The sequence below is a fragment of the Propithecus coquereli genome, unplaced genomic scaffold, assembly GCF_000956105.1.
Source record: "Propithecus coquereli isolate 6110/MARCELLA unplaced genomic scaffold, Pcoq_1.0 Scaffold8, whole genome shotgun sequence".
Classification (NCBI taxonomy): domain Eukaryota; kingdom Metazoa; phylum Chordata; class Mammalia; order Primates; family Indriidae; genus Propithecus; species Propithecus coquereli.
In genome coordinates, this window is record NW_012154173.1 from 14,598,348 (window position 1) to 14,623,655 (window position 25,308).

The following is a 25,308-nucleotide window of genomic DNA, read 5'->3' on the forward strand; positions in this document are numbered from 1 at the left end:
GAAATTATTAATGAAATTATGAACAAATTTAATAATAATGTATAGCAAAAATATCCTAAACACTAAAAGAAAGGAAGAAATTGAGAGAATTCCTGGCTTATTTCCCTCACTTCATTAATAAAAAAATGGTGACCTGGAGACTTATGTGGGATAGACCTAGAATTTACCGCCATATGCAAAATTGCAGGCAGAAGTTCTTTTCCACTGTGTTGCAGGATAAAAGTCTCACATAAGGCTCCCACGGCACACACAAAAGTACAGAAATCAATTTCATTATGTCACAGCATCCAATATAATAGGAAGTTATGCTTCTCTTGCCTTCTTCCATTTTAACCAATTATCTATCCATTCAAAAATAAGAAAAGAGGCATCTATTCCAGACCTTGCACTCAGTGCTGGAGATACAGGTCTTTCCCTCCTGGAGGTCATGGTCTAGTAGGTGACACAGGTAAAAATAATGTAATAACATTATAGCAGTTCTACATACCACACATATAATACAGCCATGCATCACTTAACAGTGGGGATACATTCTGAGAAATATATCATGAGGTGATTTCATCATTGTGTGAACATCATAATGTGTTACACAAACCTAGATGATACAGCCTACTACACACCTAGGCTATGTGGTATAGCGTATTGCTCCTAGACTACAAACCTATACAGCATGTTACTGTGCTGAATACTGTAGGCAATTGTAACACAATGGTAACTATTTATGTATCAATATATAGAAAGGGCATAGTAAAAATAAGGTATTATAATGTTATGGGACCACCTTCATACATGTAGCCCATCATTGACCGAAACCTTATGCACTGCATGACCATATATATACAATTATATAACAATTGTGTAAGAAATGTATAGGCCAGATAATTAGAAATTTTGGTATGTGCTGAGAAGGAAGTGAACAGGGTGCTGTATGAAATGTTACTGGAGCAATCAGGCAGTAGGGGGAAGATGCCCTCACCGGGGGCGGGTTTCCCACAGCTTTCCAATCTGTGTCCCAGTCCAAACGCCTGTGAACACTAGGTCCCCTTCGCCATATACTAGGAAGGGGTGCATACCACGTCTGAAGGTGCCTGAACCTTCCAAAAGAGTAAGAGTCAGAGAGAGGCCCTCTCTGCTAATCCTTGGGAAGGAAGGCCCTTAGCAACACGGTGCTGTCTCCCATCCTGGGGTGTCCCCAGGAGAGGGGGAGGCAGCAAGAGGGACCCCACAGTCACAGGTACTGGAAATGTGGTGACATTTTGAAAATCAAAACCGTACTCCCAGACAGCAGTCCTGCTATGTAACTGTGAGACCTTTCGAAACTCAAAACTCAGAAGAGGAAGGTACAGTTCATCTACTGACTGCGGTTTGTGCATGAGAACACATTCTCATTGTGTCACATGGCAGGAAATGGCCCTGCGAACATTAATTAACCTGCCTAGCTTTTTAGCAACATCAAAGCAAATACTGAGCTCACGAATCTGCTTTGGGGAAGCTCCCAAGGAAAGAAAAAAAAAGCTCTTTTATCTAAATAAAAACTGCAATTTTGCAATAAAGAAATGTACAGGTTGTGGGGGGAGGTGAGTTGGGAGGGAAAGAGCTTTAGATCTGTTATGGATAATGTAGCCCAAACTTATTGCCACCTTTATTCACTTATCCAAAAGTGACATATGGAGGGCCAGTGTATCAGGCACCGTTTCAGCATGCTGGGAAACATCAGTGAGCAAAACAAAGATTCCTGCCATCTGGGGGTTACATTCTACTGGAGGGAGAGATAAACAGTAAATGCAGTGAGTCGATTACATAAGCTTAGGAGATGGTAGGTGTAACTGAAAACAAAATACAGCAGAGTAAGAGGGTTGGGCGGTGCAGAGACGACATGAAGAATGGACTGCCCATTGTAATCACAGAGGTTAGGGTAGGCTCGCTGGGAAGCTGACACTCAAGCCAAGTCTGGAAGGAGGGAAGAGTCTGAAATGCAGAAAAGAATCATTCCTGGCAGGGGAAACAGCCAGTGCAGAAGCCCCAGGACTGATGTGTTCAAGGAACATCAAGAAGACCAGTGTGGCCAGGAGGAGGGCAGAGGAGGCAGCCTGGAGAGGTACTGGGTGGAGCTAGGGCAGGTCTTGTGGGGCCTTGGAGGCCACAGGAAGGGTTTTGCTTTGACAAAGATTGAAATGCACAGTCATTCAGGAGAACTGTGGGTGGGCAGGGTGGCAGCAGGAGACCAGTCTCAGTAGAGAGTAGGCAGTGGTTTACCCGAGGCTGCCAGCAACAGAGGCAGCGAGGAAAGGTTGCCTATTTTGAGGGTAAAGCCAAGAGAATGGCATGAGAGAGAGAGGAGAGAAGACTGTATTCGAGGTGTTAGGTTGTGCAACGGGGCGGGGGTGTAATCCTGGGACAGAGGAGACAGCAGAAAAGACAAACTGCAGAGGCAGGACAGGGAGCAGGAGCTTGTTTTGAACAGCGAAATCTGAGATATCTGTTAAGCCCAGTTGGAGAGGTCAAGCAGGACACATAGAAACATTTTTAGAGAAATGAATAAGCAAAACAGACAGAAATTATGATGTATTTCCCTAAAGGCACACGGAGTGTGCCCGCCTCTCCTGCCTCCCCTTCCACCTCTTCTACCTCTTCTGCCACTTGCCCAAGACAGCAAGACCAAGCCCACCTAGTCCTCCACCCTTCCGAGCCTACTCAGCATGAAGATGATGAGGATGAAGACCTTTATGTTGATCCACTTCCACTGAATGAATAACAAATGTACTTTCTCTTCCTTATGATTTTCTGAATAACATTTTCTTTTCTTTAGCTTACTTCATTATAAGAATACAGTATATAACACACATAACATGTAAAATATGTGCTAATTGACTTTTATGTTCTCAGTATGGCTTCTGGTCAACAGTAGGCTATTAGTGGTTAAGTTTTTGTGGAATCAAAAGTTATACTCGGATTTTTGACTGTGCAGGAGGTCAGCACCGCTAACCCCTGCTTTGCTCAGTGGTCAACTATACAGCCATTTCAGTTATGCGGTGGGGACCAGAGCCCCACTGGAGTGTAGGCTCTACAGGATGAAGGCAGGTGAGACAGCAGGTATAGACAGCAGGGTAGCCCTTTGCAAGAGAGAGATCAAAGAAATGGAACAGTAGGTAGAGAGGCGTTTAGGGGCAAGGGAAGTATTTATTCATACTTTTAATATACATAATATTAAAGCATTTTTATATATTGATAGAAATAAACAATTTTTGGAGATGGGACTTCAGATTTTTAATGCATTGGTAGTTAATTCATGCATTATTGACTATGGCAACACAGTGAAATCCAGTTATAGTCACATGACTAAAAGAAATAATACAAAGTTAAGCTATTATTTTGCAGATAGTCTCCCATTTCAATTAAGTGTAAAACCTCTTTGGCATGGAGTTATAAAAGTTTTGTGCTGGCCTACCATTCTAGGGGAAGGAGACATGAGAAAGAATTTTGCCCCCAATTTTCCCAATCTATAGATCAGTGGGAGGATTATGTGGCATCAATAAGTAAACGTACTTAGAATGTTCAACGTAAGACTTCCAATTCTTGCATGTAATATTTCTGAGTAAACAGGATCTCTTGAAAGCATGATAAATATTTACATCTAGGAAGTATTCCTGATACTCAAAATAAGCCCAATTATGGAATTATTCTATAGTAGGAGAAAGACGGTAGAACTAAGAAAAGTTCCCAAAACAATTTAGGGGGAGAGTGTTCCTCCAAACAGGGCGTAGTTTTACATTCAAATTGCCCACACATCCTGCTCCACAGAGAGTAAGTGCCTGCTTAGGATTCATTCACGTCTTCAGTAAGGTCGGACCTTGCCTCTTACACGTGCTGGGAACCATCTGTACCCTGTACAACCGGCCAGGAAATCTACTGTGATCACAGCAGCTTGGCTATAGAAACAGCAGAAACCACTGGCTTCATTTTTAAAACCTAAAACTTTTAGAGTCAAAAAGCAAAGCCAGCCTCTTTGAAATTTTAGTTTCTATGGATACATTTTATTTCACAAAAAAAGGAGTGATGAAGACCTCATCTGGAAGAAAAATATTTTGCTAATAATAGTTTAAAAGTAAATATGTGGAAATTAAAAATGCTATTGTTTCTGTTGATGCACATTTGATACATAAATGGAACTAACCTTATGTGACCTATTAGGTCTAGCTGTCAGCTTAGGCATTTATATCTTATTCAAATTGAAAAGATCCTGGAAATATTTTCTTGCTAACCTTGCTTCTCTCTCTAGTGAGAAAGCCAATTATGTTAAGTACGCTTATGGTCGAGGGGGATGATGACAAGGGTAGCTTTTAAAACACTTAGGCCCTAGTGGACTAGATGTTTCTTTTTATTTCTAAATTAAAAACAAAAATAAGTGAGACAGCACTCTATAAGACTGATACCTAGTCTGCTACTTGCCAACTATGTGACCTTAAACAAATTCTTAAGCTCCCAGAGAAAACACCAAGATAAGAGTCAGTACACATGGCTGTTTTGAGACTCGAACGACAACAATGTACATAAAATAGCTTTCTGTAATTCAGTGATATTATTTTTACCATCTATTATAAAATCACTGCCTGTCCATTTCTGCCTTAAAAGCTTCCAGGATCCCAGTTACCTATAAGTAAATGGAGCATACTTCTCACTCACCAGGATGAGGTTTTGGAGAATCTCCAATGTTCGGGGGAAAACCTTGCACTAAATGCTTCTAATCCCCCACAACACATCGTCCTCAGTTTATGGCAAACCATATTTTTGTTAGAAACCAAGGAATGACGGCTTCTTAATCTGCCATAACCGAGTTATCATAAAGCTGTATATTATCTGTATATATTTGTCTTCTTCATATAGCTTGAATTGATTCTTTCTTCCCTGTCTCCAATGCTCAGTCCAAGTCACTACCAACTTGCATTTCGACAGGTAGAAAAGACTTTGTTGTTGTTGTTGTTTGAGACAGGGGTCTCGCTCTGTCGCCCAGGCTAGAGTGCAGCGGTGTCATCATAGCTCACAGCAACCTCAAACTCCTGGGCTCAAGCGATCCTCCTGCCTCAGCCTCTCAAGTAGCTGGGAATATAGGCGGGCACCACTATGCCTGTCTAATTTTTCTTTTTTTTCAGTAGAGATGGGGTCTTGCTCTTGCTCAGGCTGGTTTTGATCTCCTGACCTCAAGTAATCCTCCTGCCTCAGCCTCCCAGAGTGCTAGGATTACAGGCGTGAGCCACCGAGCCCGGTGAAAAAACTACTTATGAACCGCACGACTTTGACTCTTCCACCAACACTTTGTCCATACTACTGCTCAAGTGATTTCCTCACAAATTTGATTCTTATACTCCTCCAAATTATCACCGGAAAAATCCTATTTTCTCAGTTTTCTTTTTTCATTGCAACCAATTCAAATCCTCCTTTCTAGTCTAGGCAATATGCCAATTCTTCATCAATAATCAGTCTCATTTCTGTATCTTTGCCTTTACTAACGATATCTCTCTTTACCTGAATGTCGTCTCTTCTCCCCTTCACTCTGCAAAATCGTCCCAACTTCTAGGGGCTGCCATTTGCTGACTATTCAATCCATAAAGCTTTTTCTTTTACTAAAATCCTATTGCCCTTATGGTGTTAACCACACTGTTTAGCACATAAGCTGCGTGATGCAGTGTCAAACACAGATAAACAAACAATAACCAGCTTTAGAACAGAAAAGAGCAAGATTCAAATTCTACTGGCATTTCCAGCTGTGTGCCTTTGGGTAAGTTACTTGACCACTCTGAAACTCAGTCACTTCATCAATAAAATGGGTAATGTGTATCTCATAGAACTGTTTTGGTGAAATTATATAACATAGGCAAACTGTAAAATATCTGATGCAATGCCTACTACCTGGTAGTAAACTACTAAAAACTGTTGTATACTACATAATTCTAGTACTATCATATAAACCTGGGTGTGTGGTGCCAGCACATTGAACCATTCATGGTGGTACCTCCTAGTAGGTTAAGTAGACATTATTATTATTGTTTACTTCATGTCTTTGGATCTTTCTTTTCAATTGGATTGTAAGTGTGAGAGGATAGGCATCTTGAAGTAACTGTTACTTAAGCTCCTACTGCCTCCATGAAAGGTACACATTAGAAAATACTTCCCTAATCTTCACTCCATCATACAACAGATTTGCTTTAATAAAATCGAGTTTTTGATCTATGCCATTGAAGACAGCATTAAAAATATGTGCCACACAAAACAAATTTCTTTTTGTTTTATCCTTTCTTTTGCAGAGATCTGTTTATGGGCACCACCCATGACATTTCTTGGTGTTGCCTCTATGAAATCCAGGATGAGAGATTTCTTTTAGAACCCAGCCCAGGAAAAGCTATGCTTCTCTTAAGAAACGTGTGTATTTCATAGGGATACTGACAAACATGTAATAGACTGTTTCCCATTTCATTCTGGCTACCAGCAGGCTGAAGGCCAAATACAGTAAGCAACTTTAGCAACTACATAGAATCTTGAGACCTGCTTTACTGTGTAGTGGACGTTGATAATTTTCCTCCAATATCCATTCTCTCCTTCTTCTTTTTAATAATTTCCCCGAGTTTTAGTCAGGCACATAAATGCCCAGCATGAGACTGCATTTCCCGGGCTCTCTTCTGCTAAAGAGCAGTTGGATGTGAAGAGGAGTGAGGTGTACAACTTCTGAGTCATATTCTCAAAAGGAAGCTTTACTCTCCACTTCCTTTACCCCCTTCTGAGGGCTTGTAACTTAGACAGGTGGGAGTGAGCCAGCTTCGACCTCGAAGAAGACAATATCCCAGAAGAGAAAGCAAAAATATAGAAGGTAGCTGACCCCTGAAACACTGTCAAGCCCCACCTCACTGGACTCCCGTCGGGTGGAACTTCTATGTGTGTGAAAAATAAATGGATCATGTTTAAGACTGTGTTATCCAGGTCCTTTTTAAAGCAGCTGCATCAATTAGCTACCTAGCATACCGTGATCCTAATATTATGATTTTATTTATATAGTTTACTTTTTTCTTTGTGTACTTCTTTAAGTTACTTCCATTATTCTTGTTGTATGAAAAATAGAGAGAAGAAAGTAGGAAGGAAAGCAAAACAAAGGAAGAGAAATGACACGGACACAGTGACCAGTTTGACACCCAGGATCTACCTGAACCCCATCGCGCCTTGTACAGATCCATCTCTGAAGTAGAATGGTTCTCTTTTTCAAAATGTCTTTGAAAAGAGAATAATACTAATTTGCTCTTGTTCCGAGTTTTTAAGTTTTACTTCAAAGCACTGCCATGTCAAATAAAGAAAAGAGACATAAAAGGAGAACTTCCATCCTGCAACTCCAACAAGGCATATTCATGGAATCTTCTTCAACTCAAATAGGTGAACTGAGCTCAGCAGTCTTGGAGAGAGGACTAACAGGTGTGACAGTTAAGCAGTGATCCTGAATATCAGTCTTGCTCGTGTGAATGGACTTTCAAAAAATTACAATAGTAATGTGCACTCAACAAGCCAAACATTATGGGAAGTGCTTAAAGGAAAATGTAGCAGTCCCTCTTCCCTTGTCTCACTCTACTTGAGGTAGCCAATGTTGACTGTCCCTTGGATATTCAAGAACATCCCTATTCTCAGACAGGCATATGTAGGCATATATTGGCTTATTTTCACTTACTGTATCAGGAACATAAAACATATACAGTTAACTCATACTCATATACATTGAGATAAACAATATTCTCTAGTATGGCTGTACCAAATTTTAAGCAACCTGGTTCATTTGGAGGAAAATAATTTAATTAATTAGTCTCCTATTGATACAAATAGAAAAAATTTTAAAAAATTTAAATATAAACCTGTTATAGAATATGTTTTAGAGATCAATTCCCATTAATTCCATCTCTAAAATATATCCTCAAATCCATCTGATTTTCTCTGTCTACTCCATCTTCACTGTAGTCTAAGCTACCATCATTGCTCAACTGGATATTTCGATAGCTGCTACTGGTCTCTGTTTCTTCATTCTTGCCCCTTGCGATCCATGCCTACAAAAGCACTTCCCATGATGCCTCCCTATTTTGATTTCCTCATAACTCCTTTCAATATTTGATATTTCCCCTCTATAGGAATTTATTTACGTCTTTGCTGTCTCTCCCACTCGAATGTGAGCACCACAAGGAGAGAAAATGTCTGTCTCGTTCCCTGCTATATTTCTGGAACCTGGAACAGTGCTTGGCACATAGTGGGTGCCCAATAACTATATTTCAAATGAATGAACCAATCAATCAATTTAGAACAGCCCATGTTCCATGTACTTTCTGACTGAGGGCTTCTGTTCCCTGTGTTGGGAGAAAAAGCAAAGGAAGAGCTATAGCGTAATTTTAAAAGTTGCCTTAGAATTAGGTAGCATGCATTCAAAGCCAAGCTCTATCTTTTTCTAAAAAGTAATGCAATTTTTTAGGCCTCAGTTATTAATACTATATTTTGAAAATGTGGAAGAATAACATAGCTTATAGGCTTACAAAGATCAAATGAGGTAGTGGATGTAAAGGCATTTTTAAAACTCTAAAATGTTATATAAGTGTTATTTTGATAAACTGGTACATAACAAATACGTAAAGAAAATAACAAGAATTGATTTAAATTTGACATTTAAATAATAATTTCAATAATAATTGCATGTAAAATCTATAGAACCTTTACCTTTTTATAACTGGATATTCTCTGACATATGTGTTCAATTCTTTCACTGCAAATGGCACTGAATTTACTCTGAAGGTCAGTAGGAATCACTTCATTTAGAGAATTAAGGCTGGTGCAGTTTTGTACAAAATGATCATCACTTTTGGCCAGGGCTTCAAGAATCTGCAGTGATAAACACACATACCCCCATACACACAAAAACAAAACAAGGAAAAAAATTTCAACATAAAAATTTCATAAGTTAACAATACAGGGCAACTTTCGTCTGCTGTTCTCTTAGTCGCTGCTGGGACCTAACGTTCAGTGAGGCACCGTCAGTGAAGAAATTCCATTTGTTTGTTTGGAATCTCAGGTTTTGCCTTCTGCTGACTATAAATCCCTAAGTACGGAGGTAAGTGGGCTTCAAAGACACCTTGCTGGATAAATCAGTACATTCTGATGGGCAAACACATCTATATTTTAGTCAGCAGTCGCCGAGAACATTTTTTCTCTCAATTCATAACAGAATAAAGAACTAAGGGAAACCAATAGCATCCTTACTTGTTACTGAGAACTCAGCAAGTGCAGAAAGAATGCATTTAACAAATGCTTGCTGAAGGAATGAATAAATGAACAGTTATCTTGGTGAAGTACAAATTAATGTTACATGCAGTGTCTGAGCTCTAGCTGAAAAGCATCAGATAACAGCATCCATATGATATTTTCAATTAGGAAATTCTTTGGACCATTTAAATCAGTTGTAAGGCAGCGTGTGTGTACATGCACGCATCTATGTGTCTGTGCATGTGTATGAACCACAGATTATTGAGAACTTCCAATGACGTGACAATTAATTATGTGGTATATTTATAGGTGGCATTTATGATTGTTCAGAGATCACAAGGATCTATTATACCCTTAACCAATATTAGTATAATATTCTGTGAAACATAAAATGTGCTCCCTTCCCACCTCCACTTCCCTGTTATGCTGAATACGGAGTATGGGATTTTGTTTAATCCCTAGTCTAGAAATTAGAGCTGACTGTATCACTAGCAGTATGACCTTGGCTAGATTTCTTAACTTCTTTGGCTCTCTTTTCTTCATGTGTAAAAAGGAAATGATATTTGCAGTACTAGCTTACACAGTTGTCAAGTATAGAATAATCCATGTAATTTGCAAACTTAAAATAGCTGGAAAACGAGATAAAATAATGATAACAACCTGATCCCAAACTCTTATATGGATCTCATTTATAGTACAATGTAGTTGGGAAGGGATTGCATTTTGAAAATATATATTTTATATCAATAGATACATAGAGTGGTCCAGTATCATCAGAATGATGAGATTTTTTTAAGTTGACTTTCAGAATATAAAACAAAAAAATAGTTATTTTAAAAATAGTTCATTTAGATCTCTATTATTTTCTCCCACTACAATGTTTAAAATGCATGTTATAAATGCTAAATCTATCTCAACTATACATCTATGAAACTAGAATTAAAATGAAGAAATGAAGGTAGGGAAGCTATATCTCATTTTTCTTACTTGCAATGTCTGAATTGTCACAGTATGAGAGCAGTACAGAGTGCTAAAGCCAGGGCCTGTGGAGGACACAGTAGGAGTGTGGCCGACTCCCCTTGCAGGAGGGCACGACACCAAGCAGAGTCACCTCTTTACCATGTGTTTTGTATATCTGGATGGAGACCCCCCTCCCTGCTCGCCCATCTGGCTTCAGTGTAAGGGCCTTATGGTGACGTCCTTCCCAAATGAGAATTACATAAATGTCTAAGGATCTATTCACAAACGGATCTCTGGGCTTCCTGAAAGTTTATGAACTAAACACAACACTTGCAGAATTTGAAACTTTTTATACTGTATTTCACGACTTGAAAATTCGGAGGATTATGTGCATTAAAAAAAGCAGCATCTATCACGAAAACCATCTGAATCATATTCACGATACTGAACTCACAGACGAAGCAAACTTCATAAATGCAGCGAAGCCTTTGCCATATCAGCAAGCACTTAGCTGAGTGACAGCCCCACCTAACTTAACACTGTGCTCCGAAGGACCAGTGAAAGGGAGGCTGCACACATACTGAATAATGGGGCGGGGGATAAAAATAGAAAGAAGTTGAATGAGCTGACAGTGACAACAGGTACAGCTTTTTACATTTTTAAAAGTGAGAGTGTCAGAGAGTTCCAGTTGCTTTATTTAGAACAAAAACCTTGTTTCCCAGGACCGCTCCTACCTTGGCAGTCAGGCTGAAGAAGCCTTTGGGCTCGATCATCTTCTCCACCACATTGCACTTGATGCCAGCCGTGCTGTCGTACTCGTACACGACGCCGTACTCCAGGTGGACGTTGTCCACCGTCAGACTCACGTGCTCCTTCTTCCCGTCAATGATCGCCATGGTGTTGAACTTGTCGATGACCTCTGGAATAAAGACAACTGGCATTCATCACATTCAGGAAGGGTCTATTAATCTCCCCAAATAATTTTGAGTCTCTTTGAATAATTTTTAAAGAGTTATTTAAAGGATGGTTACATCTGATGTGTTAAATGAAGCATCTATTCTGAACATTTTAAAAACCGAGAACATTTTGGGAAAAGCATATGTTCCAGTGATCCAAATCTCGCTGCTCTAACATGACTAGTCTTTGTACATCCACTTTGATCTGTGGGCCATATGTCTACCTATTTATACCAATATAAACACTATACGTACAATTTTGTATTTTTTCATTAAAGATATGCATGACTTAAAGTCGGCGCTTCTAAAACTGCCTCAAATATTGTGTGAATATTTTCTCAAAGCAAGAAAATAACTACAGAGAAGCAGAAAGGGGACACAAGAATCATTCTATTGGCAGGGGGAGGAGGATGCCTGAAGTCTCCCAAACAGCATCTTACAGAGAGAGCTCACTGAGAAAATTTTTCATTGCTCACTATAATAAAATTTCCACTTGGAATGTCTGCCTATAGTTTTTTAGCCTACAGTTAGCTGGTGAAAAAACACGTAAAATCTCAATTAAGAAACTCCTGGGAGACCTAACAGTAAATTTTAAATAAGCAAAACTAGAATATCAGTTTACTTCAAATGAAATCCTAAAATAATGTAAGCAGTAAATATTAAATAAGCAAAAGTAGAGTATTGATTTTCCTTAAAGTAATTAAATCCCAGAATAGCTACAAATCAATTTCCAGAGAATGATCTACCTTTCAATGTGACACCAATTATGATTTATTCCAAATGAGGAATAAAAGGCTCAGGATAACATCATGAGATTTGTCCTGTTTTGAATAAATAATGTCATATCTTATCATAACAACTTTACTGCTCCAATGAGGTTGAGATGTTTCTGACACTGTCCATGGCTTAGGTGGGATCCAACCAAGCAATCTTCCAGGAGTGGAAGGAAAAAGCTTTTCCTAAGTATCCGCCATATAAGCAGTGTGTACAGGTATCGTGCAGTAAGAAATATGTTTGGTGTTTGGCCCCTGTTGCTGACAGAAAGATTCTAAAAGCCTTGCAATTTACTGAGTGATAGCGGTAATAGGGGTGTCTTTTGTAATTCACAACAAGCCCCTTTCAAACATACTTGAGTTGATGCTAATAAAGAGACACATTGAGCACAGACAGCCTCCGGATGTGGCCGTTTGTCAGAGGAACCAACCATGTGATTAGGGGGTTGGAACTTTCAGTCCTACACCTGGACCTCTGGGGAGGAAAGAGGGGCTAGTGATCAAGTTCAATCACCAATGGCCAACGATTTACCCAATCATGTCTGCGAAATGGAACTTCCATAAAAAACCACAAACCACAAACCACAGGGTTCAAAGGACACAGTTCAGAGAGCTTCTGAGTCGGTAAACACACCGAGGTGTCAGGAGGGTGGCACACCCCAACCCTCCGGGGCCAAGCTCCTGCGGTAGGGACCCTTCTGGGCCTCACGCTACGCACCTCTTCCATCTGGCTCTTCATTTGTATCTTTTATAATAAATCAGTGACAGTGAAGTGTCTAAGTTCCCTGAGCCATTCCAGCAAATACTTGAACTCCAGGAAGAGGTGTGGGAACTTCCTAAATTTATAGCTAGTTGTTCAGACATACAAGTGAAAACCGGAGACTTGTGACAGATGTCTGAAATGGGGGCAGTCTTGTGGGGCAGAGTCTTTAACCTCCAGGATCTATGCTAATGGCCTGTGTTAGAATTAAGTTGAATTGTAGGACACCCAGTTGGTGTCAGGAGAGTTGGTGAATTTGTTGGTGTGGGGCAAACACTGCCCCCCACCCCCACGCACAAATATGCCAGAAGGGTCATGAGTGAAAACAGCTCAGAAGAGGGAATTCTCCAGCTGCGCTGGTTTGGAAGAACCTAATAGTATAAGAAGACTGTCCAGAGACTTCCACCACCAATAAGTGGAAATACACCAGGAGAATGTAAGGGAGGATTCAAGGACTTCTGGGGAAAAGTTTTGAAATAATAATTCGAGGTATTTGTCAAATGCAGACCTAACTTGAACTGCCTCAGTCACCCTTGACAAAGAAGCCACCGAATACAGCAGTCTGCTGGTTTGCTCCACCGAGAAGCCAGAAATGATAAGAATCCTTATCAAAAGATCTCTCTCCCTCTGTTCCTCTCCCCTTCTCTCTTTCTCTTTCATGTTTACATTATCAGTTTCCCTTTCCTTGCTGTCAATGTTAAAATACAATAAACATAAACTGAATCAAGAATGTATTTTTAAAAGAAACTTGTAGACCAGAGCTTCTCAGGTTTTACTATGCATACAAACCAGATCTTGTTCAAATAGGGGTTCCAGTTCAGTAGACCTAGGGTGGGGGCCAAGGTCCTGCATTTCTATCCAGCGCCAGGTCATGCTGATCCTGCTGGTCTGTGGGCCACGCTGGAGTAGCAAGTTCTAAACCGCACATAAACTCCACACAAGGAAACACTCTATAGCTTGGCTATGAATCCTCACTTGACCCCTTAACTGGCTTGGGAAAGTCCCTTAACCCGTATAGGCCTCAATTTCTTCTCTCCTGAAAAGAGAATGATGGTGATCATACCTACTTTATGAGATTTTCTGTTTTGATGACTAAACAAGATAATCCATATGAAACACTTCATAAAGTGCCTAACAAACAGATATGGTTATTACATGCTAGCTACTAGCTATCATTACTTATGTCAGCAGTCCCCAACTTTTTTGGCACCAGGATCCAGTTTCATGGAAGACAATTTTTCCACAGATTGGGGGTGAATGGTTTCAGGATGATTCAAGCACATTATATTTATTGTGCGGTCAAACCTCTCTGCTAATGAGAATCTGTATTTGCAGTCATTCACCAGTGCTAGCATCACCACCTCAGCTCCACCTCAGATCATCAAGCATTACATTCCCATAAGGAGCATTCGACCTAGGTCCCTCGCATGCACAGTTTACAGTACGGTTCATGCTCCTATGAGAACATACCGGTGCTGATCTGACAGGAGGCAGAGCTCAGGCGGTGATGCGAGTGACGAGGAGCGGCTGTAAATACAGATGAAGCTTTGCTCGCTGGCCCGCCACTCACCTCCTGCTGTGTGGCTCGGTTCCTAACAGGCCACGGACCAGTACTGGTCCACGGCCCAGGGGTTGGGGACCACAGACTTTGTATTTGTCACGACATCTATTTGGCAATAATGACTTAAGAAAGTGGCTTAAACATATAACACCTTCGATATTCAGAGAAGCCACAGGCACAGTGAAAAAGAATACTACAAGCAGGTGAGGAGGAAAAGAAGGAACAGAAGGAACCTACCTTCTACCTTGCAGTCAAAAGCATCCCCTGCTTCATCTCCAGGGGCCTTGGAGTTAGATTTTTGAAGGTCCTCTTGAGCACTCTCAATGCTGTTATAAACCCATTGTATGGAATCTTGCTGGAAATGAGGAGGAAAAGAGACCTCAGAGGTATTAGCGCTTCCTAAAATACATATCCGTTTCACAAACCTACTTCAGAAGGAGAGTTGACCATCTTATTTATTCCTCTAGTTTGTTTAAAAATAATAAAATTTGAAAGAGAGGGAAAATCAACATCAGAAACTAATAGAAAGTTGATGACAATTATATTGTTTAACAAACTGACTTTTTTAAGCTTAAAGTTTTATCTTCCAAAGATATGTTTCATGGAAATTTTACCTTCCAAAGTTATGTTTCAAAGGCAAATGTTTTTAAATAGGATATATTTCTCAAATGTCTTAACAAATGCCTTAATTACATGTTAAAACAAATGTTAAATGGACAGTTTTCTGATGAATCAATTATATATAATTGTACAAACCATTTAAATGTTCTCTTAATAGTTACATTTATTTTAATGCACTTAATGCTTTTTCAATCAAACGAACATGAAAATGGAAAAACACCTTTTGTCTCATTGGGTTCCCCAGTCATGTAACTATCTTTTAGTTCTTCCATGTCATAAATCATACTACATTTCAATTAAAACTGCAGTTCTAGTCTTACATAGAGAAACAAGAGATATGAAGTGGCTACCAAATAAATGCTTTAAGGGTTGTATTACTTTAAGGTTCATACTTTTTTTCCTAGATAAGATGATAAATCAAATTGAACTGCATTATTGAAGTGTGATATAATATGTATCACCCATTTTTTTCTTGCACCAGTTCTACAATTGTGTTTAATTATTACATTGTTGTAAATCATTAAACTGCTAGTTAATATTTGATCCTCTAAATACGTCTTTGTGCTCTGTTGTGGCTGTCAATGAACCACAGCCCCTGGTATCCCACATTGACCCTGGCCTTGGCCATGTACAAGCACAACCTCAGCAGAGGGTTTATGGCGTATAATATTCCCTCTTGAAATGCAGACACCAGGCAGAAAGGAAAATCCTGCTAGGAACTGGGAAGAAAGGCCATGAAAAGGGCCTCTGGAGGGTGACCTGTCATGCGGAGCCGGAGGCCAGGGGGTTGGGGGTGAGGTTCCCAGTCAGCTTCCCGCAGAATGCAGCCACGACAGTAACTGCACAGGAACCACCCCCAGCCAGCCCACAGAATAGACAGACATAATCAATTACTGTTGTTTTAAGTCACTACATTTTGGAGTGGTCTGTTTCATGGCCATGGATACCTGAGAAAGCATGTTAGTTACTCTGTGGATGTTTCTGTCCACTATTGCTTTTCTTAATCATTTCACTGACCAACATCTGTCCAAGAGGACAGGCAGGAAAAATGAAAGGAATGGAATTCAAATCGCCTTGTCCACTCATTAAAATTCTAATAGAAGGGCAAAGGTTTGATGATTTCAGAAGAGTCTTTATAAAAATTCATTCAATACACAGTTCAACAAATATTTATCAAGTTACTACCAACCAGAGTAACACATGAGTCTGTGTGTAACTTCCAATTTGCTATGCTACTTCTGACCTTATTAGTAAGCAAAATTGATCAGCTACTTTTATGTAGGTTCAGGGTTTGCAGGACATCAGCCCTGGCCTATGAGAAAATGGCCATTCATCTTCCCAGTTTGAACACAAAGTCACATCCCCAAATCCAGAAAAGAATATTTCAATTTGTGTGACAGAAAAAATACAAGGCTTCTCCTTTAAAGTTCCATCTGCATCTACTTGATTAAATTGAGAGAGTTTTCTCTTATAGTCCAATATTCACTTTTTCTTCATGAGATAAAAGCTTTGCTTATGAATTAGGATCCCAATTTTATTTTTCTGTGGCACTTGTGGATCAAAGGATAGTTCTTAAAAATTTTAAATAATGGCAAGTATATTTTGGTATTTTCTTTTAAGAGCTAAATCCAATCACCTAAACAAATCTATCCAAAAGGCAATCACAAACCCTATAAAACCCAAATTTTTACTTTTTCACAGAAGTCTTATAAGAAACAGCATAAGTATTTATAATTCATACATACGGACAAAGACACACAATGACCATTATATATTCTAAAGCAATCATAGGGCTCGAGAAGACAGTCCAAATCTTTGGATTTTAATTTGATGAATTTATATCACAATGAAAATAAAAATACCCTAGAGCACTTTTTAAACAGATGATAATAACTGTAATAATAAAATGTAACCATTTAAACACAGTCAATTATAATGAACTATGTAGATAAAACGATCATTATGAGACTTAGGATGCCATGTTTAAATTCGAACCTAGAATTGGAAACCATGAACATCTCCGGCACCATCCCATGCTGTCCTCTAGGTCTTCCATGCAAGTGTTCAAGCAGGTCGAGATGAGCTGAAGCACAGCTTACCTTCATCGGCCGCCTGTACTTCCTGCAGGCTGTAACGTGCGCAATGACACTGGCATGAGTCTCTTTGCTGACATTGATTCCATTTACTTTGATGATACACTGTCCAGGGTGAAGGCCAGCTGCTGCGGCCACAGTTCCTTTAAATATAAATGGGAAAAATACCAAAACTAACTTCAGAAATAAGATTCATTTTTATAACATATGCAATAAAGGAAGCAATTTTAAAATACAATAAGGATCTAGTTAGTATGATCTTGATAAACTTGGTTCTGATAGCAATGCCCTCTCAACATTTTTCTACTTTTTAACTTGCCTTTCAAACGGTGATTAACAGAATATTTCTTACCTTCCTAATAATTAATTTGAAAGAATATTGCAAAGTGACCTTTCTAATGCTAATCAGTTATTTTCCCTTGCAAATTCTAGTCGATCTAATTTTCTAAATATACATATATAATGGTAAAATGAGAAGACCAGAAACATGCCTTATTTACCTTACTTTACAAAACCTATAAATATTCCAATGGTATTCACCTTTGTTTTTTATTTTTTATTTTTATTTTTTTATATTTTGAGACAGAGTCTCACTCCACTGCCCGGGCTAGAGTGCCGTGGCGTCGGCCTAGCTCACAGAAACCTCAAACTCCTGGGCTGAAGCCATCCTCCTAACTCAGCCTCCCAAGTAGCTGGGACTACAGGCATGCACCACCATGCCTGGCTAATCTTTTCTATATATTTTAGTTGTCCAGTTAATTTCTTTCTATTTTTAGTAGAGACGGGGTCTCGCTCTTGCTCAGGCTGGTCTTGAACTCCTGAGCTCAAACAATCCACCCTCCTCAGCCTCCCGGAGTGCTAGGACTACAGGCGTGAGCCACCGCACCCAGCAACCTTTGTTTTTTTAAAGTCCGCAGTTCATTCTTAAACCTGAAAATTCACATCTTTGGACTTCTGACAAAAATTACAATTATTTGCAATCAAGAAAAATACAAATAGACAACCTTAAAATCATTATACCCTTTGGATAAACTGAAACATGTAGAAAAGTGAGATTTAGGCATCACTCTTGTATCAATTTTTTAACAGTGATAAATATGTCTTAGAATTTTTAAGAGTTTTAAAAAAATATTGTTTACAGAATATACTACCAATGAGTTAATACAGTGAAAAGACGATTAATGAGAAAATTCAGAACAACATGATTATGCATGTTTTAAATATATTGCTGTGCTGTACGGAGCAGCCAAAACATGATGGAACACTGTTTACCCTACAAGCTGCATTTCTTACCTCTTCCTACAGCATGTACGACTGAAGGGCCGAATCCTCGGATCTGGAATCCAAGTCCATCAGCTGAATCTGGGATTTTCACTGTCCTAAAATCAATCAGAAATAAGGTAAGATGAATTTTAAATCCACAATTGGTTAAAACAATAGTTTTCTACACCTTGATGCATCCTCTCAATAACTAGATATTGAGGGTCCGCCATGTGAGAGACACTGGGCCAGAAACCTTTAGGGACAAACAGGGCCGCTACCCTCTCAGAGGCACAGAGCAGGCAGCAATACAGAGCCTCTAAATGGAGCACAGCGGTTCCACAGCACTCCTGCAAAAGGAACAGGCTCTGGGTCAGAGAAACATAGCTTTGAGTCTTCATGTGGTCACTCCATAGTGGGATAACTTGGACAAGCTCCTTAACTTCTCTGATGCAGAAAGTTTCACAGAAACTCCGCAGAAAGAGAGAGCTGTTGAAACTCATTTTGCAGAGTGTCAGTGGGGATTACAAGAAAGACCGTTGGTAAATTGCCCTGCACCGCGCTATCAGCTATGTAAGGTACTTAATAAAACGGAAGATTCTCTCATTAGTTGACTATTACAAAAAAGAAATGAGTGCCCTGTGACATTTCTTTATAACAGTTAATATAAAAGAAACACAAAGCGAATCTATTTCTAGCTGTTGGGAACTTCAGCAAAGAACAACAAAAAAGAATGAGTTTTAAAGAGCAGATCTGTCAATCACTACATCAAAATAATTTAAGAAAATGATTAACTTTGGTGTTTATGTAGTGAAATTTAAAAAAGAATAATAGATCAGAAGGTACACTGGAATAAAAGAAGAAATATTTCCAATGAATCTACATAAAAAAAGAAGATGAAGGGACGGGAAACTTGAGTGAGCTGTCGTGGCGAACCAGCGAGGGGTGTCCAATTTGACACTAATAAATAAGATACTGCACCGAAGGAAGCCAGAAATCAGATAACAACAATGAAAGGCAGAGAGCACAAGATGAGACAGAACATCATAACATAAAAATGAGTATAATAAATCTCAGTGGAGAGTAAAAACAAATGGAATACAATGCAATAAATTTTTGTGAATAGCGCCGATGCCCAAGAAACAAAAGTGTTTCCCAAAAGGTTAATTAATCATGAAATAAATGTCGGCAGCACTTCAAGGGCATGCTAGATGGAGTCTGAGGATAGATGCAGCAGGACCTCCCTGTGGCTTATGAAAGAGCTGTTGGAGACCGTTGGAGCAAGACTGTGGGCCTAGAACACTTGAGAACACCACGGACTGCATTTCGGCCTGAATGCAGAGGTTGCCTTCAAACCTCAAGCATAGCCTAGGCAGCCTTTTGGGGATAGAAATGGAAACTGTCTGTTCTAGGGAAACTCGAAAGTATTATTGTAAATTAGGCGATACATCATGAAGTGGTCTGTATATATGTGGGATAGAGGTCGCAGAATTAACGTATACTTTATCCTTGATTAAACACCTTTTGGTGTACGAGTTGTATCCACTTCCTTTGAACAGCACATAGTTAACAGTGCCTCTCAAAGATACACTTGACAATGAAAGATAACTAAGAAAAAAAGGGAATTAATACATATTCTGGTGATTGTAAAACAAAAACAGAGGCAGTTCATGCCTCTATATATTATGAATGGGAGTTCACTTTTGCTCAAATAACTTAGAGCTTTCAGGTCACAGTGAATTATTGCTGTTTTGGATTATGAGTAATTCGTAGTGGTCTCTCAATTCTTTCTGAGCCAGGTTTTTCTATCCTTCTAATACTGCTATGGAAGGTTGACCCTACTCTAATCTTCAAGAGGATTACTATTTTTTCTTAACAAAAATTGTACAAAACATTATGAGATGCGTTTTGGTCGAAATGTCAAAACTCCCCTAACAAAATGATCTTTGGAGAACACGCTTCCCCGGAGGGAGCACTATATTGTTTATTAAAAGAAGAATTAAATGTATACAAGAAGAAAGCTCTATTTCCTATAGAAAATAAATGTACTAAATTATTTGCTACAAAGCCTTTTAAAAAATCCCTTTATGTTATCAAATATAAAACATAGCTAGAATCAAAAGAAAATTCTTTTGTATTTACCCCTCACATTTGTGCCTTTTTCCCTCAAAACAGGATACTACTTAAATTTTAAGAAGCTATTGTAAGAAAACATGAGAGTGATTTACAGGACTCACACATTAGAATAAGGACATCAAGGAAAGGTTATAAATTTCAAACAAATTAAGAAGAAAAAATGAGTATGCCATTTTTAAAAAAATTTTAAATACAATACAAAATATGCTCTGATGTAATAAAGATACAATGAAACAAAATGAAATGAGAAAACAGATAAGAGCATCATATACAACATCACTAGAATACTTACTATGTGCTGGGCACTTTGCTAAAGTTCTTTACAAACCTAAATTTATTTAATGTTCTTTGTAGCTCCATGTCATAGGCACTCTGATCCCCATTTTATGGATGAGGATGTTGAGGTAACAGTCTCAGCCAGCAAATGGTGGAAGAGAGGCTTGAACCTGGAATCTAGGATTCTAGATACAGTGCAATGAACACTAAGGGAAGAGTCAGAAGGCACAGAGTCCAACTCTGCTCATATAACTCTAGGACTGAGGATTTGAAGTTGATGGCCCCAGTATCTTCCAACTGTTGAAACATCTATGATCATACGGACCGATATTTGTAGATTAAATCAGGGCACCCTAGGGAGGGCCTAAGGATTGCTTTGGAATGCTACTCTCTTACTCCTTTCAAATGTCCTCAGAGCATCAGGAGGTAGGCAACTAGGATGGCCTTATCCTAGGCCGGGTGGGATTAAGGGGGAGGAATAACCATAATTAGCTCTAGAGGGAAGACAATGTTACGGTTCTTTGCTGCCCTCTAGCCCAGTCTTCCTAAATTAATAACTTAAATGAGTCACATTGTTTCAGACCACTTGCTAAGTTGTTAGTAGAAGCTAAAGCACTTTATACGTATTATTTCAATTAATCAACTGGTTAAACAATTTATGGTAAATCTGAAATATTAGACCATCGATGGAAATGATTTGCAGAAGAAAAGGCAATGGCTTGCAAGTATATCCATAATATGTTGTTAATAGAAAAAAGAATGATCACAAAGCAGTGTATAAAGCATGGGCCCACTCTGTGGGTATATGACTGTGTATATGTGTATCAATACTTTAAAAAATCAATTAACACTGATTTTCAAGAAAATATAATAATAATGGTTATTTATGAGTGACATAAGAAAAATATCTTCCCTTAGAAAAATCTATACTAAGTTTTGTATGTTAAACATGAATTTTTTTTTTCATCACGGGTGGATGATAGATACAACTCTTTAAAACAAAACAGACATACCACTAAGTACATGCAACCATGGAGTGTCTTTCAGTCTTGATTCTGTCTCACATGAGCATTTAATTATAAATGGTGTCTAATCAACTAATAATAGTGCCAGAAAGTCTTGTAGCTGAATGTGGAGAATGCAGTTCTTTATTCTCAAGTGTTCAACTAGTTTTCTTCACTCACAGACTCAACCCAACCAGATCAGGAAAACTGAAGCAGCAAAGGAAAAGCATTATTTCTACTGAAACTACCTGATCTGAGTAAAAAGGATTCTATCATCATAAGCAATGTGGTTTCCCCTATCATCCAAAGACCAGTATTAGAGGCTGGTGAAGTACAACTGTTCCAAGCAACAATACACTTAATTCTAAACACTTAGTTAACTTTTCTATTTTACTCGTCTATGTATAATTTTTTTTAAATCCCACATAAATCATACAACTTACTCCCTTGGCTTTGTGCTCACAAGGACTCTTAGAGGCTTTCGGCTGTTTAAGCATGATTTCAGGAAGCAATCCACTTCATTAAAAGGTCTCATAAAAACCAGGTCACCATTAATAGCAAAAATCTTTTTCCCAACTTCCATGCCAGCCATCTAAGAGAGAAATTACAAAAATAATTCAAATTATATTTTAACAAGGAATCTAGTTTTTCAGAAAATTTGAATCTGAAAAGTTTTTAGAGCTTATAGATTTTGACATAGTAACACATTTGCACTATTTTTATACAAACTCATAAAACAACTGTGGATGAGATAACACAGTTACCATTCTTTTTGGCCTAGTTTTAAATTTGATCATAGTTTAACTGAAATTCCGCATGCCCCCTTACTTAACATTGTACTCCTGCTGTAACCATTTTCTTCTACTGTATTTCAAAGTTCTTTTTCTTGTTTCATCCTTTTAATTACACTCAAACCCCAGGTTAATTTTTTTTACTGTGTTTTCCATCTATATCCAATTAACCCAGAAAGTTTCAACCTCTATATATACATCGATGACACCCAAATATGCTTCTCTAGCCTGACACAGCAGAAATGTCTCCAGCGTCTTGGTAGGGGAGGTGCCTGGGATCCAAAGAAGAGAGCTCCAACCAGCACAGAGCAGTCAACAGTGCAAGATGCTGAAAAGAGGACAAGGAAGACATTATGCCTCCATGCCAACTGGGCAGCTCTCTTTAAGCAGTTCTGCTGCCTATAAACTACCTGCTGCTTTGGTTGCCAGCTAAATGCTGAAAACCTGGGAGAGGGTGATTCATCGGTGGCATAGTCAGGTGAAGCTGTGCTCTAAGAACACCCTCTGAGAATGCCTGGGAGAGACATTTCCTTCTCATTGACAATTACTAAAAACTGCTCATTTGTTGGCCAGGTCCACTAACAGAGCATGAGTTGACCAGTTATTTTTCTGAAATTAGTGTGCTTTGTCTTGTAGTTTTAGTAACAGACAGACACCTTAGTCATCAGCGGATACGTGATGGGTGACAGTTTACTACTAACTGTAAACAGATTCAAAGTTAAATGCCATACTTAATTAATACTCGCATTCTTTATTAAAGATGTAAATATTGAGAAGTTTGCCTGAGGATTAAGCATCTTACAAGCCAGGCAGCAAGGTGACATGTTTGGGATTCGTGCTGGAAAGCAGACTCCATGTTCGTCTGCTTTCTTCATTGCTGTATTCCCAGAGTCTAGAACACTGCCTAGCATGTGATTGGTACTAAATAAATATTTCTGGATGAATGAGTGAGTTGCATGATGAGGCGATTCCTTTATTTAAAAGGCTGGCAAAGTGAGAGAGTGCCAATCAGCATTAATCCAACGAGAAAATAAATCAGAGCATGTGCTTTACCGATGGAAGTTATGTCCATATAAAAGACAGTCAAAGATGATAGGAAAATAGAAGGCACACGCCTTGACTGAAAGGAAGAACCATCTGACATGCACAGCACAATCCCACCCTACATAGCCCCATAGGGTTCCAGGAATCTGTGATTAGAGAAGCTCCAGGGACAAAGAATGGGACACTCGGCCTCCTGGGGGGTCAAGGAGTTTACAGCTGTAGATCTAAAACACCACCATCTCCCTGTTCCAATTACCCTTTATTGCCCAGATCTGGGCTCAGCTGCCACAAACCCAAGGGTATTTGGTAGGGCCTCCGAGTAGATTATCCACAAACATTATCTTCAATAAAGATAATTTCAAGGCTGATTACCTGTAAAGGCTAATTTTAATTTGTTCAGAATTTTTATATTTGTATGTCATGACAACAAATTTAAATAAAAATGCTAATTTACATTACCTCAGCATTAGACCCCTTTTCTACCAACTTTATTATTGGAACTTTATTTTTGTCTTCTAGCCCAAAGCCATAGCTGCCTTCATTAGATTTAATCTGAAATGCAAAATATTAACAATATTGATAATGCAACTATGAAAAAGTTATAAATCAAACAGCATGAAGTAATATCCAGTGCCATCAAACATGTTTTCCCAATCTTCTGCTAATGTCTAATCACAAAGAAAACCTACATAACACATTAATAAACTTACCAATAATGATTTGGCAATAAGATTTTCTACAACTTTTAAATCATGTTTCAGAAGTCGATGTTTCATATTTGATCCTTCCATTTCCTCATCCGAAAAAAAACGGAAAAGTAGAGGTTCATCTTTGAATTCACTTTTTTCAAGGACTAAAGAAGCAGAGAGATTCAAATTGTTTCAATTAATCCAAAAATCAAACTCATCTTCCATACCAGAGAAATTTGGTAAATTAATACCTGTCCCTGTGACTTTATACTGCTAGGACAAGTTACATTCACAAGTATCCCTGAGATTTTTTTTCTTTCTTTCTACAATTCAAGCCAATGTTTTCTTTAAATTGCTATTACCCAAAGGATTTTGAATTTTTTAAATAAATAGTATTTTTTCAATGCTAACTTTTTTGTACTTAACGAAGCCTGTCACTTTCCAGATTAAAATTCAAATTTAAATAAAAGATTATAAAGTTTCCAAAAATGCATATAACTCAAAACATATAAACCTATGGTGTTTTCAATTTATAGTAAATATTTTAAGCTTGTTTTTAATATCCTGCACAATTATGGGAAAATTCAAATGGGTAAAGTGTTGCCTTTCTGTGTGTGAGCAATTCCCATTGTGGTCACTTTTGTTCCAACACTTCTTCAAACCAGAAATATGCCTTCTGGGTGAAATGTGATTTTAGTTTCCACGAATTCCTAGTTCTTTTCAGTTTAAAAGCAATACTCTCAAATAACCTCAGTTCAGGAAAGGTCTGTTTTTTCCCCCTTTATCTGAATGTTAATACTTTTCCCCAAAGCCTCTAAGATTCCTGGCATGTACAGGTTTATATTTTGCTAGTCTTTTTAAAAAATAAGGCCAAATACTGATAGGAAGAATTTATATTCAGTGAGATCCTGACAGCTGTCAAAATACTTTAAAAGAGAAATCTTCTCTATTTCTTATTTATCTGTCCTTAGCACCTTAAAGTGCACTTGTTGGCACACGTCGATTTATTGAGCCAGCAACTTAAGGGAAGACAGTGGTCCCAGGGTGCAGTGGAAACAGGCTTTGTGGTGAGACAGGTCTGAGTTCCAGGTCTGGGATCGATTCTGGG

The 25,308-nt window shown here is 38.6% G+C and overlaps 1 protein-coding gene across 1 annotated transcript in view; it reads right to left on the reverse strand.

Moving 5' to 3' along the window:
• Positions 1-25,308, reverse strand: part of PREX2 (phosphatidylinositol-3,4,5-trisphosphate-dependent Rac exchange factor 2) — a 306,900-nt gene that overhangs the window by 143,677 nt on the left and 137,915 nt on the right. Inside the window, exons 13-21 of the mRNA XM_012663111.1 lie at positions 24,452-24,473; positions 24,222-24,364; positions 23,971-24,063; positions 22,120-22,268; positions 18,294-18,379; positions 17,007-17,143; positions 14,524-14,641; positions 10,971-11,155; positions 8,734-8,895 (exon numbers count right to left, since the gene is read on the reverse strand). Of these exons, the coding sequence (XP_012518565.1) occupies positions 8,734-8,895; positions 10,971-11,155; positions 14,524-14,641; positions 17,007-17,143; positions 18,294-18,379; positions 22,120-22,268; positions 23,971-24,063; positions 24,222-24,364; positions 24,452-24,473 (1,095 nt within the window). The remainder of the gene's footprint in view (positions 1-8,733; positions 8,896-10,970; positions 11,156-14,523; positions 14,642-17,006; positions 17,144-18,293; positions 18,380-22,119; positions 22,269-23,970; positions 24,064-24,221; positions 24,365-24,451; positions 24,474-25,308) is intronic.